Source organism: Mesoplodon mirus (genome assembly GCF_964341445.2).
Source record: "Mesoplodon mirus genome assembly, chromosome: 3".
Taxonomy (NCBI): domain Eukaryota; kingdom Metazoa; phylum Chordata; class Mammalia; order Artiodactyla; family Ziphiidae; genus Mesoplodon; species Mesoplodon mirus.
This window is the reverse complement of record NC_138978.1, coordinates 150,587,207-150,602,359: the sequence shown is the minus strand read 5'-3', so window position 1 is coordinate 150,602,359 and position 15,153 is coordinate 150,587,207. Positions and strand designations below refer to the sequence as shown.

Here is a 15,153-nt window from a genome sequence, read left to right as displayed (position 1 = left end):
TGTGCCCCCAGTGAAGTCCCTAACAATATTATTTCTTTCAATCCATGAGCACAGTATATTTTTCCATCTGTTTGTGTCATCTTCAATTGCTTTCATTAGTGTCTTATAGTTTTCCAAGTACAGGTCTTTTACTTCCTTAGTTATATTTATTTCTAGATATTTTATTCTTTTTGATGCAATTGTAAATGGGATTATTTTCTTAATTTTTCTTTCTGATAGTTTGTTGTTAGTGTATAGAAATGCAACCAATTTCTGCATACTAATTTTGTATCCTTCAACTTTTCCAAACTCATTGACGAGCTCCAGTAGTTTTTTGGTGGCATCTTTAAGATTTTCCATGTGTAATATCATGTCACCTGCAAAGTGACAGTTTTACTTCTTCCTTTCCAATTTGGATTCCTTTTATTTCTTTTTCTGGTCTAATTGCTGTGGCTAGGACTTCCAATACTATGTTGGTTAGAAGTGTTGAGAGTGGGCATCCTTGTCTTGTTTCTGATCTTAGAGGAAATACTTTCAGCTTTTCAGCATTGAGCATGATGTTAGCTGTGGGCTTGTCATATATGATCTTTATTATGTTGAGGTATGTTCCTTCTATAACCACTTTGTTGAGAATTTTTGTCATAAAGGAATGTTAAATTTTGTCAAAAGCCTTTTCTATATCTATTGAGATGATCAAATGACTTCTTCATTTCATTAATGTGGTGTATCACATTGATTGATTTGTGGATATTGAAAAATCCTTGCATCCCTGAAATAAATTTCACTTGACCACGATGTGTGATCTTTCTAATGTATTGTTAGGTTAGGTTTGCTAGCATTTTATTGAGGAGTTTTTCATCTATGTCTATTGGTGGTATTGGCCTGTAATTTACTTTTGTGGTGATATCTTTGGTTTTGGTATCAGAGTGCAGCTGGCCTTGTAGCATGAGTTTGGAAGCATTCCTTTCTCTGCAAATAATTTGAGAAGGCTAAGCATTAATTCTTCTCTAAATGTTTAGTAGAATTCACCTGTGAAGATATCTGGTCCCGGACTTTTGTTTGTTAGGAGTTTTTTAAATTACTGATTCAATTTCATTACTGGTGATTGGTCTGTTCATATTTTCTATTTCTTCTTGATTCAGTGTACATCTCTAGGAATTTGTCCATTTCTTCTAGGTTGTCCATTTTATTAGCATATAATTGTAGTAATCTCTTTTGATCCTTCATATTGCTGTGGTGTCATTTATAACTTCTTTTTTTCATCTCTGATTTTATTTATTTGGGCCTTCTCTCTCTTTTTTCTTGACGAGTCTGGCTAAAGGTTTATCAGTTTTGTTGAAGCTTTTCTTAATGGGGAAAAAGAGATTCTACTGATTAGAGAGGCAGAATGAAGACTAACCACTACCAAAGTCAACAACAATGACACCATCTTTGCAAACAGAAATAAAACTCTACTTTTTATTGATCTCTTTTAAAAAGAAAAAAAGAGAGAGAATTCAAGACTGTGCTGAAGAGATTCAGATAAGTTACAGCACACCCAAGAGAGACTGGGCAGAGATACTGCTGAGACAGTTCCCACACCAGGAGAGGGGACAACTGCAGTAGCATGGACAGAGCACCTGCTTTCTGCAGAATTCTGGATAGGCCCTGGGAGTTAGGAGGGTCAAACACAAAAATAAGACTTGAGCATGTGGATGGGGTCAAGGCATGTATGCCCTAGTTGTGGGGCAGGCAGGAACATGTACAAAACAACATGTGACAAGGGAGAATTAACACAGAGCAATGAAACCAGAGTTCATCAATGTTTAAGTAGATTGGGTATAAGAATGTTAAGATCAGGTGGGCCTAATCAGAAAGAAACATCTCAGAGAGAGGTGGTTTCTGACCTCAGTTTAGGAAGAAGGATGGACAGTTGATGGATGGGAGAAGAGAGAGGCAGAAGGAAAGGGAGCAGCCCTGACACAATGGAGGCACTCAATAAATTCTCCAGGGACTGGCCTGAACTGAACTCAGAAGCAGTGATGATACTTGGGAGCAGGATGTTGATGTCAGAGAAAACAGAGACAAGAATGCCACTGACCACCTGATTAAGGTCAATAGTGAACTTCTGCTATGATTGGCTTCAAAAGTATGACTTTCATGGCAGATAAGCATATCATAGAGGTTAACATTAGCACTCACCCCAGTTGCTTATAAGGGGAAGGCATTCTTGGCAACTGCTGTTTAAGGATAGAGTTGAAAGTGTGACTCCAAGTGACTTACAGAGGTTTGGCTGACCATCAATGGTGCAGATGACTTAGATGACCTGATAAGTGAAGAGGAGGACTGATTTCACATCCTAAGGAGCTTGGGCCAATAAGCTGATGACTGGGGCCAGCTAACAATATGACCTGATCCTCATTGCTAGCCATGTTACTAGAAATAAAATGGCCTTTTGTTTGTGATACCTCTGTGAGCTTAAAGGGTTAGCTGCCCAAATCTGCATAAATGGTTGCCTGTACGAGTCAACACCATTTGAGGAGCACAGCTTCTGGTGCAATGAAGTCACTCTCTCCCATGTTGTATGCCATCAGAACCTCCAGGGAAGAATCATGCTGCCCCACTCTGGGCTTCTCTGTGGATAAGGACTGGATAAAATCTCTCCAAAACTATCTTATACCTAGGTACCGATAAACTGATTTGCTACTGGCAACCAGTAGAAAGTTGATTACATGCCAGTGATGAACTGGGAATACACAGTAGACTAGAGTAAATGTGACCTGTCTTCCATGAATTTTTATTCTAAAGGAGCAAGCACCCAATGCTCACCATAGAATTGAAGCAGAATTCCATGAGGGACACTAACTTATTGACCAGCAAGACCCACAGGGTGAGGAGGTATTTTATGCTCAACACCAGTGGGATATTTGCTCTCAGATCAGGACAGTCTTCCTGGTCCAGAGGGGCCTCAAGAGGCCTTCTTACCCAAGCCCCTGGCCTCTACACTAAACACATTATAATTTCATCATTGAGGTCCCCTAGCTCTCTCATACACTCACTCTTTCAGGAAGGAATTTCTATATCAGGCCCTTACCCTGCAGAAGAAACCTCTTGTTCTTTGCCCCTCCTCGCCAAATACATCCTCCATGAGCTTAGACGAAAAGAACTGCACGTCCAAGTATCTCAGCAGAGCTGGTCAAATGAGAGAACAAGACTCTAGAACTTGAGGGAAAGTTAGTATGGCATAAGAACTGGAAGACCCATCTGACTTTCCCAGTAGGTCCCTGTGGGTCATTACTGCTTCAGACACACTTTCAGCTCCACACTGCCACCGTGTGGCCCCAGGGCAAATCCCAGGTCACTCTTGTCTTCTTTTCCCTCTTAAGTGAATGTAGGGGTACCAAGAAGGTGGCTCTCCACCCCTCAACCTTCCCCTTGGCCCTGCCCTGTTCAAGGAGATCACAGTTTTATTTTAGCTTACATATCCCATTGTCATTGCCCATAGGAAACAAAGATGCCCAGAAATCTCCTGGTTATTAAGTAGTTGTACTGGTCAATTTCAAACACATGTCTGGGTTCTGGACCCAGGAGTGAGTTGCTGTGGCCTAGGCTGAGGCAATAGCCCCTCGAGAGATAAAATACCTATTTACATACAAAACACAGAGTCATCTGTAAAATTACTGGCCTATACCAAGCAACATAAAAAGCCATTCAGAGAAATGCCCACAGTCAAGCAATTAACCTCCTCCTGCCATCTTCTGCCCTGCCCATCCCCCAGACCCCTGCTCCCACATGGGTTCCACGGGACTGAAGTACCGTATTTCACAGAGTCCACAGGACGGCATAAACATTTTACAAAATTGCTCAGCCCAGGGACAGTATCGCTCAGTTTTTCCTGGGGTGAGCTGTTAGAAATGAGATTGACCCAGAGAGCACGGGACCTCCTTCTTGCTTCCCACAAGGCCCACCTCCCTGGACCCTATCCAAGGCCCTGGTGCTGGCTCTGAATGCCTGTGAGAGCTTCCTACAGGGACTGCAAAAGCCATCATTCATAGATCCAGACAGGATCCTGCCATTTCCTTCAGGAGCCTCCTAGAATAGGCTCCTGAAGCCCCCAGCCCAGTGTCCAGCTGTTCCCCATTGGCCTCATCATAGGACAGCACTAGCTTTCTGGAAAAGGTCAATTGCAGCCTTTCCATGGGAGGAAGAGGGAGGGCCCCAAACCACCACCACAAGTAAATCCGCCCTCATGCGATGCAAAGCTGGAAATATAATAGTGGGATTATGTGCTACTCTTTGCTATAGAAGGCACAGAGTAGGCATGGAAAGGGCTCTAGCCAATCTTGATTCCAGGTCTCTTCTCGCCTCCCTACTATAGAGTCTCCTGGGCCCAGTGCCCTGGAAGTCACCCACTGGATGCAATCCCGAGCCAGGCCACTATCTTCTCTAACATCAGTAGAGTGTTGTATAGTCTACAGCCTCACATTGGTGCCTTCCCAACAAGGCAGGCATTGTTATTTCTATTTAACAAATGAGGTGCCTGTTGTTCAGAGAGATTGGATAACTTGCCCAAGTTCAAACAGGTAGAAAAGAGGTGAGATCAGGACTCAAACCCAGGTTTGGGGGTACAAGGCCGGTATCCCTTGTACCTCCCAGTCATCGTGATGAGCAAAGACTTACTTAGTACCTACTATGGGCACCAGGGTCAGGAACTGTGGTCTGAAGTGGAAGCAGAGGAAGGGGCAACTTCAACAGCTCACGCTGGCATGGGAGGCTCCTCAGCCCAGCTCCATCAGGACAGATGGGCAGGGAAGAAGTGGTTGGATGTCAGAGCCTGACATTAGCAACAGGGTGCAGTGAAGAGAGACAGTGGGTTCCCACATCCACCTTGAGCCTTGGTCTCATTAGGGTCTGTGTCCCGCTCTCCACTTCTCTAGTATTGAAGGGCTGAGGTGCTTTTCACAACACTCAGCTTAGGTTCTTTTCTTTTAAGGAAGCCTAATGAGACTTCTTAGAGCTAAGTGGCCTCTTAAGGAAGTGTATCCCCAAAGCCACAGTCACCCCTCAAAACTTCCCTAGGAGTGGAGGGCAGAGAGTGAATGCTCCCTGGAGCACTCTCAGGAGCTCTGAATTAGATCAGCAATCCCTACATTAGTATGGGTTCGTGTGTTTAGTATAGTTCAAGAGTATACAAACCACCTACACATGCACAGTCCTATTTGACCCTCATAATGAAGAGGGCAAGGCCATTGGTGGTGGCATAGTGGTAGAACCAGGACCCAGTTCTCCTGACTTCAGCTGATGGTCTTTCCACCATCAAGACCATCGCTTTGAGTAGAACCAGAATCATGGTGGGGAGGTTATCCCATGGTATACATCCCACTGCGGATAATGAGGAGCGGGACAAAGCCCCAGATTCTACCTGCCAGGTTCTCTTGGCATCAGCATCACAGAACTGAGGGCAAAAGCGGACAGTACGGCCAAGGCAGGAACCAAAGTCACCAGAATTGAGTCAAAGGGCATAAATGTCATTGTCATGAAAATACAACAATTCTTCCAGAGCCTACTGGTTAGAACGTCCTTAGAGAACGCTTCTCCAGTCTTGCAAAGTCATGAAAGTTTCAAGCTGGGAGACGCCTTAGAGATCATCTCTGTTCTACAGGTGAGGAGCTGAGGCCCAGAGAGGGAGGTGACTTGACCAAGGTCATACAGATACCCCACGGCAGAGCCGAGTTTCCAGTCCTGGGCTCCTGATTTGATCACGGCAAGCATGTGATTCGTGTGGAAGCTTTGAAGAGCCTCAAACAAATCCAGAGCCATGACTAAGTCCCACTTTCTCAAAGGATGTCTCCTCTGTGCATCCCCAAGAGTCAGGAGCCATGTGGACCCCTTGAGGGGAGGAGGGAGAGCGACCAATCCCTGCTGCCTTCGAGGCTTCCTCCCACTCGGAATTTTATTGTGACCATTTTCATCTCCTCCTTTCCTCACTCTTTCTTCTCACGCTCACCCCCCGTTGGTCATTCCACTGAGAATATGCAATACTGTGCCCCATCACCCACCCTAACTCTAAACGAGGTGCGTGGGGAGAAGAGAAGTAGCGTTTGCAGAGTTTTTACCAGTTACCAGGTGCTGTGCTAACCCTGTATTTCCCTTCGGCAGACAGGTGGGCATAGCAGGCGAAGCCTTCACACCTATTCACTTTCTTCATTAAACAATTCTCTCTCTACCAAAAAAAAAAAAAAAAAAAAAAAAAAACCCAAAAAACAAAACTCAGGATGCAGACAGGGTCTTTCTCGCAGGTTTTCACTCCTTCCCTCTCCTGGTTGAATTGGGATGTGCTAGTCAGGTTAGGATGGGACAAACAAGATAAGAGACCAGCCTCTGAGTCTCTGCTGCCTGTGGACCCCCAGACAGGACAGCTCTAGGCCTGTCAGATCTGGGGCACCACATCTACCGCAGGTGTGGTTCCCATACACCCTGTGAATGTGGTAGGATCAGGGAAGCAGACAGTCTGATTCTCCTTGACTCCCAGCATGTGAGGTTGGAAGCAAACGACGGCAGCTGTGTAACCAAGAGTAGGAGCAGCCATTCTGGCCTCCTCGTCCTGCCTCAAACTGGGCTCCCCTAACTCCAGCCCTGTGCTCCCAGCATTTACACCCAGTGCTGAGATGGGTAGAGACCCTCGCCACACTCCAGGGAGTGTTCTCTAAAAGATGCTGGTCTCGGTGATGGTGTCCCTGTCCACCTGCTCTTCATCCTTCAGTGGGTCTTCGGGCCCTGGCCTCCGGCTGAGTCTGGGGCTGAGGCTGAGGGTGGGCAGGCCACTGGAGTGGGTCAGCAGCATGGCGCGGCGGCTGAAAGGGCTGCCGCTGGAGAGCTGCCTGCACATCCTGGGCCCCGGCCCCCCGCAGCAGGCCAGACGGCAGAGGGAGCGCGGCCACAGGTGGCCGTTGAAGCCCATGTAGATCCAGGGGTTGCAGCAGCTGCTGAGGTTGCCCAAAAGCATGGAGATGGTGAAAGACACATTGGTTGAATCTGCCGAGAGAGAAGCACAAGAATTTCAGACCTGGGAGAGAGTCCCAGTCCCTACTGAACGGAGAAGGAAATTGAATCCCAGAGAGGACCTGGGACTCACGTGGGGTTCTATAATTAGAAAGGAATACAGCTGGGGCATGAACCCGGGACTCCTGACTCCAGAGTCTTGCCTCACTGATTTATTTGTTCGTTTTGTACTACAGGGTGACGACAGGATCCGAGGCTTGCTCTGAGTTGACTTTAGAGGTGCAAACATAGTCCAGGACGGGACCAGCCCAAATAGGAGACACTGTCTTTGTTTCAAAACCTCGCTCTTGAATCCCCTAATGGATGTAGAGCTAGGATGAAGCAACTTCTATAAAACATGCACAAAAAATAACCATGATTCTAGCCAGGTTCAGGCACACCTCCATCCCCACTTATGTCATAGATACGGGTGCACATTGCCTTCCAAATTCTGTCCTCCTTGACCCCTAGGGGTCAGTCCCAGTCATTCTGTCATTCAGTCATTTTGCATGTGAGTATCGACTGTGCCAGGCCAGTGATAGGGACCTGGTAGGGCGATCAGTATAGGCTGACAGCCCTACAGGTCCCATGATGTCATCTCCAGCTGTGCACCTTCTAGGTACAGGGCATCCAGGCATCCCGTTCCAGACCAGTACCTGTTCTCTGTCATCAGAAATTACATCCAAAGAATGCACCATCCTTGGCGGGTGGGGGAGCTAATTTCTCTCTTGGGCAGTCAAAATGTGAGAGTTCAAAGACTCTGATAAGATTTCTTCCAGATGCAATACTCTTTCTGAAAATGAAATGAAACTTCTCATGACAACAGGAAAGCTGCTGGGATGGGCCCCGTCCTCCTGCTGGATGCACCACGGCTACAGTTATGGCATGGGTTGCAGACTGAGTTACCCTGCTCTTCAGTGGAGGCTGTAGAATCACCGAGCACAATGCTTAAGCTGGAAGGAATCTTAGAGGTGGAATCACCCAATACAATGTCAGAGCTGGAAGGAATCTTAAGGGTTATGGCATAGACTTGAACCTAGGTCTTCCCTCTTCAAAGCAGCAATCCTGCACCTTGCCACCATTTCAACCAACAAACTCAAAGGCAAAGCTCAAGTGCGTGCTCTGTAAAGCACCATGAAATCTTTTGATACACAGATTCCTCATGCGCCTCCCCGAGGGTATGCTCTCCAGTGCGGTACTCATAGCCCAAGAGAAGGGAAGATACAGGGTCAGAATGTTTGAGAGAAGGCTTGAATCAAAGAGTTGGGAAGCTGAAGGCACCTGGGCCTGGATGTGCAGGTCTAGGGCACAGAAGTGAGGGCAAGGAGGGAGCACCTGTAAGTGGAGGAGAGACCATCCTCAGCAACAAGCACTGCCTCCTTCAGGCTTGTCTGGGTTCTGGCCTGCTCCCCAGTTAACCTAATACCCAGGGGCTGCAGAAGACTTGGGAAGTTGCTTTGGCTAAGGGGTGGTATTCATCCTGTCTGCTCCACTGACATATATATGTAGTGCCTAGACTAGGCCAGAGACTTAGGGGTTCCGGAAGTTTCTTCACTTGGGAAGCACCTGTTTGATTTGGCCCTGTCTGAGCCAGGCCCAGTGCAGGGGCTGGAGATGGGCCCAGGCAACTGGAGTCTGCAGAGGCTTCACCTCTCAGCCCCCGAGGGCAGATCCACTACTAGTCCTGGCCAGCCACTGCACTGCCTGTACTGCGTTCTGACGGAAGCTCAGCCGACAGTCGGGGGCAGGGCCAAGGGCAAGGGTACAGACAGCTTCTCACCAAAGACTCAGGGAGAGGCGGCCAGGAGGCTAGTTTGCTGTAGAGGGAAACTGGGTGCACTGGAAAGTAAGTCTAAAGTAATGAATGTCAGCCCGACTCAGAGGTCCCAGGGGGCTTCCAATTTTCTGAGGGAGCACATTTTCTGAGGGATACTTAGTTCCTGTACTTCATACTCAGTGAGGCTCTTGGTAAGTGGTAAGTCACTCTATACATGGGTCTCTGGGACAGGCTGATGATGACAGTGAGTACAGCAGGCGAGCAGGAAAGCCTGCACTGGCTGAACGGTGGGATCCCCATCATCTTGTAGGTTTCTTGATAAAGGGGTGAATGGCCTTCTCACCCCTGGTGACATCAGCTCAGCTGTGATTGTTGGGAATAAAGCCATGCCACGGTTAAAGCTTGGCCCATAAAGACCTTGATTCGATTCCTGGCTCCATCTCCTACTAGCAGTAGCACCTCGGACCAGTTATTTCACCTCTCTGAGTGTCAGGTTACTCAGATGTAGAGAAGGTCACCCCGAAGTAGCACAAGGCTTGAATGTGCTTGGCACTAGAAAGCCCCCCTTCCTTCTATTCTGTGCTTGACTAGAGCAGGGAGGTCCCTACAGGTGGTTAGGATTAATACGCTCGTTGTTTTAAGGGTAATTTATAAATAGTCTCTGGTCCAGACTGGTGTCTGAAAGGTGGTTAAGAAGGGGTATGATGGGGGCTTCCCTGGTGGGGCAGTGGTTGAGAGTCCGCCTGCCGATGCAGGGGACACGGGTTCGTGCCCCGGTCCGGGAAGATCCCACATGCCGCAGAGCGGCTGGGCCCGTGAGCCATGGCTGCTGAGCCTGTGCGTCCGGAGCCTGTGCTCCGCAACGGGAGAGGCCACAACAGTGAGAGGCCCGCGTACCGCAAAAAAAAAAAAAAAAAAAAAGGAAGGGATATGATGGGACTGTAAGAGTTCAGTATCGCTGTCACCTTCTCTCACAGAGTTGTGTAAACATCATGAACAGCCTTCCACTTACTTCATCTCTCCAGAAAAGCAAAGCACTTGGCTTAAGTGTGTTCTAGGATGCGCAAAATGAGATTAGAAACAAAAGCACAGGGAAGGGGGAGCACTCCCTAAGAGCTCGTAGGAAGTGGTAGCCAGGGTCTGCTGGTCAGTGAACCCTCAGGAAGCTTCCAGAGGAAACAGGGCCTCCCTAGGGTAGTCACATGCTGCACCCATTATATACCCCGAGCTGTGCATAAGATATGATGCACTGCAGAGGACACAGTCATCCCTCTTCACAGACTTGTCCCCCACTCTTCTTAGGGGAGCAGGGACAGATGTCTTTGAATACCTCTCTCCAACATTTTGGGTGCCCAGACACCGTGTCTACCTTTCTGAGGACAAGTTCACCCCCAAATGGCCTGACTATCTGGCAGTGTCTAAAACTTAGGAGGCTGCCATCTACCTCACTCCAAAACATGACCAGAGCAAGGCCTTCTATGTGCCAACTGGAACACAGTCCCGTTTTGTTTTTCACATAGGAGGAAGGGCCCTCTCCTCATCACTTTCAGAGCCAGGGTTATGGGGGTGCGGGGGGCAGGAGGATGTAGTTGAGGGAAAAATGAAGGAGGCACCAGGCTTGGGTTCTATTTTTCACTTTGCTTTGTGGCCTTGGGCAAGTCATGTTTCCTCTCTGAGCCTCTGCTTTCTCATTAGCAAGACAAAAGTGTTGAACTTGACATTTCAGGGTTGTGCACCAAAGTTAATTCATTGAAAGTGGCTGTTGAAAAGGAGTTCAATGTCATGTTCAGTTGCAGGGGGGAAGAGTGCTGAGAGACGTAGTTCATGGGCCACAAATTGCCATCCTGGATGGAATCATTTGAAAATCCCTTTCAAACATCTAGCAAACTGCCACTTGCTTGGCCAAATCCACTAATGGTCATATTTTTTTAGGGCCAAATAGTATTTTTAAATGTTTACATTAGTTACCAAAATTTTAAAATATGGAAATTCACGCAAAAGATACTCACATGGCATCTTTTGGCTGGATGGGAGTTGCAGCTGTCCCTTTTTACATGGGACAGGCGCCATCTTTCCTAACTGCTTCACTCATCTGTTACCTATGTGGCCTTGTGAGCCATCGTGACCCTGTCCTAATACTCCTGTCCTCTCCTCTCCGCATTTTTCCACCTCATGCTCCCACATCACCCCTCACCAGACCACACACTTGCCTTCATCGGGGGCACTCTCGTCCCACACAGACCACATCTGGACGCTGAAGAAAGGCGCCCAGCAGGCGATGTAGGCCAGCACGATGACGAAGGTCATCTTCACAGTTCGGATCTTGGCCCGTGAGATGGTGCTGGTGCTGCTGACCCGGGATGGCAGCCCCTGTGTGGCTGCAGCTGGGGCAGAAGGAGGTGAGGGCCGGTTCCAAGTCCTCCAACCCCCTCCTTCTACCTTCCAGGCCCCGGTCTTGACTTTTAGATTCTTACAGATTTCATGGCAGATGAGGCTGTAGCAGGCCGTGAGCATGGCCACAGGCAGAATGAAGATGGCCAGGGTGGTCCAGGTGATGTAGGCCCGTGGCCCCCAAGGAAAGCGGAAGTCTGCCCAGCAGTCCAGCACTCCAGAGCCCTGGATCACCTCCCGTAAAGAAAAAATGAAGACTTGAGGGAGGCTGAGGATGGCAGCCAGCAGCCAAGGAGCTGCAATGAGAGGGTAGGTGGACCGGCTGGGCTGCTGGAGGCTGCACAGGGGGTGACAAACGGCCAGGTAGCGGTCAAGCGTCATGGCCAGCAGCATGTAGGTGGAGGCGAACATGCTGAGCACCTGCAGGTACTTGATGGCCCGGCAGAGGGGGTCGGGGCCCTGGAAGCGGTAGGTGATGTCCCACAGCAGCTGGGGCAGCACCTGGAAGAGTGCCACACCCAGGTCCGTCAGGGCCAGGTGCATCACAAACAGGTGCATGCGGGAGTGCTTGCGGCCTGCCCGTCCCACTGTCAGCAACACAGCCAGGTTGCCCCCTGTCGCCAGCACCAGGACAGTGGCCAGGACGCCGATCTCCACCTTGGCCAGCTCCTCGTCCCGGCCCAGCCAGGGTGTGGTGGCATTGGGGACAGAGAGGGTGCTCCCGGGGGCGGGGTTGGTGATCCAAGGAGGCCCAGGATCCATGGTGGAAGTTTGCTGGGAGGGAACGGGAGGCAGGACAGGGATGGATGGAGAGTGTGAGTGTGGGTGGAGAGGTTGATTGAATGAGATGGAGTGGGGAGGGGAAGTTTTAAGATGGAAAAAAGGAGAAGGTTGGGGATGACCGGGAAAAGGCTGAAACTGGGTGGAAATCGTTAAGAAGATGGGGATAGAGAGGAAGATGGAGAATGAGATAAGGAAGGAGAAGATGCTGATCCCAGAGAGGGGAGGGGGAACCCAGGAGCGAAGGGAAGGAGGGGTCAGGGAGGCAAGGTGTCAGGAAAGGAAGAATGGATGAGGCTGTGCACGGTGAGGCCTCTGGAAGGGAAAGAAGGCTGGGGGAGCTGGCACCACTCCCAAATGCACCCCAAATTCACTCTCTCCAAACTTTTCTGGAAGCGGAAAGCGGATGTCCCTAAGCCTGCTTGGAGGCGCGCTCCCGGCCATCGGTGTCGCCCGCCGGCCTGGAAGCCCCAGCCGAGCCCACGCGTCCCGGCCGGCGTGCGGCGACCAGCGGCAGCTGGAGCGCAGCGGCTCGGCGGAGCGAGTTTTATGCTCTAGCACAGCCAGAGCGCAGCGGCCTCTCGGCGCGCCGGTTGGCTCCTGCAGAGGAGGGCGGAGTGACACCCACAGGAGGAAGGACCGAGAGCCTGGGTGGAGGGGTGGGGGTAGGTGTCGGGGGAGGGTCCTGGAGGAGGGACAGAGGGGGCGGCGGACCAGGGACAGGGAGCCAGAGAAGCGGACGACGCGAGCAAGCGCTCACCAGCCGGCGGGACCCACGGACCCTCAGACAGACAGATAAACTCATCTTGGCTCGCACCTGGAACCCCCGGTCTGTCTCCCAAGACAGGTGCACACCCCGGGGGACGGGTGGTGGCCACCCACCTATGTGGGGACTCCAAGGCTGCCTGCTCTGTTGGGTCCCCGTTAGCCCAGAAGGGTCCAAAATCTGCAGGGGTGGCCAAGTGGGCGAGGCAGGGCCCCCAGACGGAGCCCTCGGCCCTTGGGGGTGACGTCTGACCACAGACTCTGGTGGAGACTTGGAGCCATAAAGGGGGGGGAAGAAAATGTGAGGATGTGTTTGGAGAGGGGTCAGTGGTGGTGATGGGAGAGAGGTGGGGTGGGAGCAGTTAGACCTGGAGTCCTGGGGTTCAGGGGAAGGTTTAACCCCCAGCCCCCACCCCCCGGAGTCTTTCACCAGCAGTAGCCTCAAGGCAGTTAACCACCCTGTGAGGTAGAAAACTGAGGCCGCAGAAGTCACGTGACTTGCTCTAGCTGATCACAGAACTAGTAAAGCAGTAGAGGCAGGACTAGACCCAGCGCAGTGTGCTTTCCCCAGAGCAGCCTTGACTAACAGCCAGTGTGTGAGAGGCACTGAAGCAAAACAAATAGACCCCCGGGGCCCAGAGGAAGCTTACAACTCAGTGGAGAAAGTAGTGCGTGGTAGTGGTTGTGGAATTCACTTTGTTTTTAGTACATATAGGAGGTGGATTGTTGGGACTCTCCAGAGCAGATTAGAAGTTCCTTAGAAGTGACAATAGCATCGTCTACCACCCTCAGAAAGGCCGGGACCCATCATCGTACCAGAGGTCCCGTTGTCTAGCCTTATAATCAAACCGGACCCCCATTTACAGGGTCATCCACCCACCCACACACCCAATTAACATCACTTTTTGAAAAGTCTCTGTCCTGAACAGCCCACACGTTCATCTCCACTTCATCCCACTCCACAGTTCAAACACTCACCATTTCTCACCTAAAATACCCTAGCATCCTCCTCTTGTGCTCTGCAGCCCAAGCCCCAACTTCTCAAGGATTTTGCTCTTTATGAATAATTATTTTAAGCCTCTCTACTGGATCACTCCCATCGGCAGGCAAACAAACTCTACTGCTGTGCATTTAAAAAACATATATAGGGCTTCCCTAGTGGTGCAGTGGTTGAGAGTCCACCTGCCGATGCAGGGGACACGGGTTCGTGCCCCGGTCCGGGAAGATCCCACGTGCCACGGAGCGGCTGGGCCCGTGAGCCATGGCCGCTGAGCCTGCGTGTCCGGAGCCTGTGCTCCGCAACGGGAGAGGCCACAACAGTGAGAGGCCCGTGTACCGCAAAAAAAAAAAAAAAAAAAAAAAAAAAATATATATATATATATATATATATATATAAAACCCATCTCAGTCACTGGACCCCGACCTCCAGCTGTTACAATCTCTTCCCCTTGATGGCAAAACTCAAAAGGGCTGTCATTTCTTGATGTATTCATTTAAAATTATATATATTTAAACATATGTTTTAAAATGTTACATATTACATAAATGATATAATACTACATTCTGGAACTTGCTTTTTTTTTTTTTTTTTTGGAACTTGCTTTTTAAATTCTACTTTATTTTTGAGATCAGTCCATGATAATACATAGGTCTAGTTCATTCACATTCGAGTATGTGAATATAAAACATTTTATTTATGCAGTGCCCTATTTTTATAGTTTAGGTTATTTCCAACGTTTTTTTTCTTTTTCTTTTTTTGCTATTTATTTTTTAATGCTGCAATGAACATTCTTTTATATGTGTCTTTGTGTTCGTGTGTGAGAATTTCTCTCAGGTGTACATAGAGAAGTATATGCTTGATATCAGTATTGTTGTGTCATACAATGTATGAATTTTCAATTAGATAGGACCATATCTTAAATCTTAAATATTTTATCTCTAAATTTGTTCTCCTGATTTTTTCTCCCCCAAGCTGCATTTGAGTTTCTATCATCCTCACAGCCAGACTTTTTAATTTTCACCTATCTGGTAGGTATAAAATAGCATCTCATGTTGCTTTTAGTTTCTATTTCTCTGATTACTAATTATTTTGAATATCTTGCCATGTATTTATTTACTGTTTGGATTTCCTCTTCTGTGAGTTGTTTATATCCTCTGCACAATTTTTTATTGGGTGGTTTTTCTTATCAGTTTGTAGGAAATCTCTGTATGTTCTGATATGAATCTTTTATGTATTCTGAGACGTTGCAGATATCTTCTCTAATCGGTCACTTATCTTTTAATTTTACTTATGGGGTCATTTGTTACAAAGAAAGTTTAAATTTTAATGAAATCAATATTTTCTTTTATCATTTCTGCTTTTTGTGTCTATCTCAAGAACAGAGATATCCCATATTTTTTTCTAACACTTTTAACATTTGTTTTTCACTCTTTAGGTCTTT

General features: G+C 48.5%; 1 protein-coding gene across 1 annotated transcript; it reads right to left on the bottom strand.

Annotated features, from left to right (window-relative positions):
• Positions 1–6,664: 6,664 nt before the first annotated feature.
• On the bottom strand, positions 6,665–11,929 carry AVPR1B (arginine vasopressin receptor 1B; the record flags this gene model as incomplete). The annotated part of the gene is made up of 2 exons (XM_082615181.1): positions 6,665–6,993; positions 10,981–11,929. 2 exons carry the CDS (start codon positions 11,927–11,929, stop codon positions 6,665–6,667), a joined length of 1,278 nt encoding a protein of 425 aa, XP_082471307.1.
• Between the last annotated feature and the right edge of the window lie 3,224 nt (positions 11,930–15,153).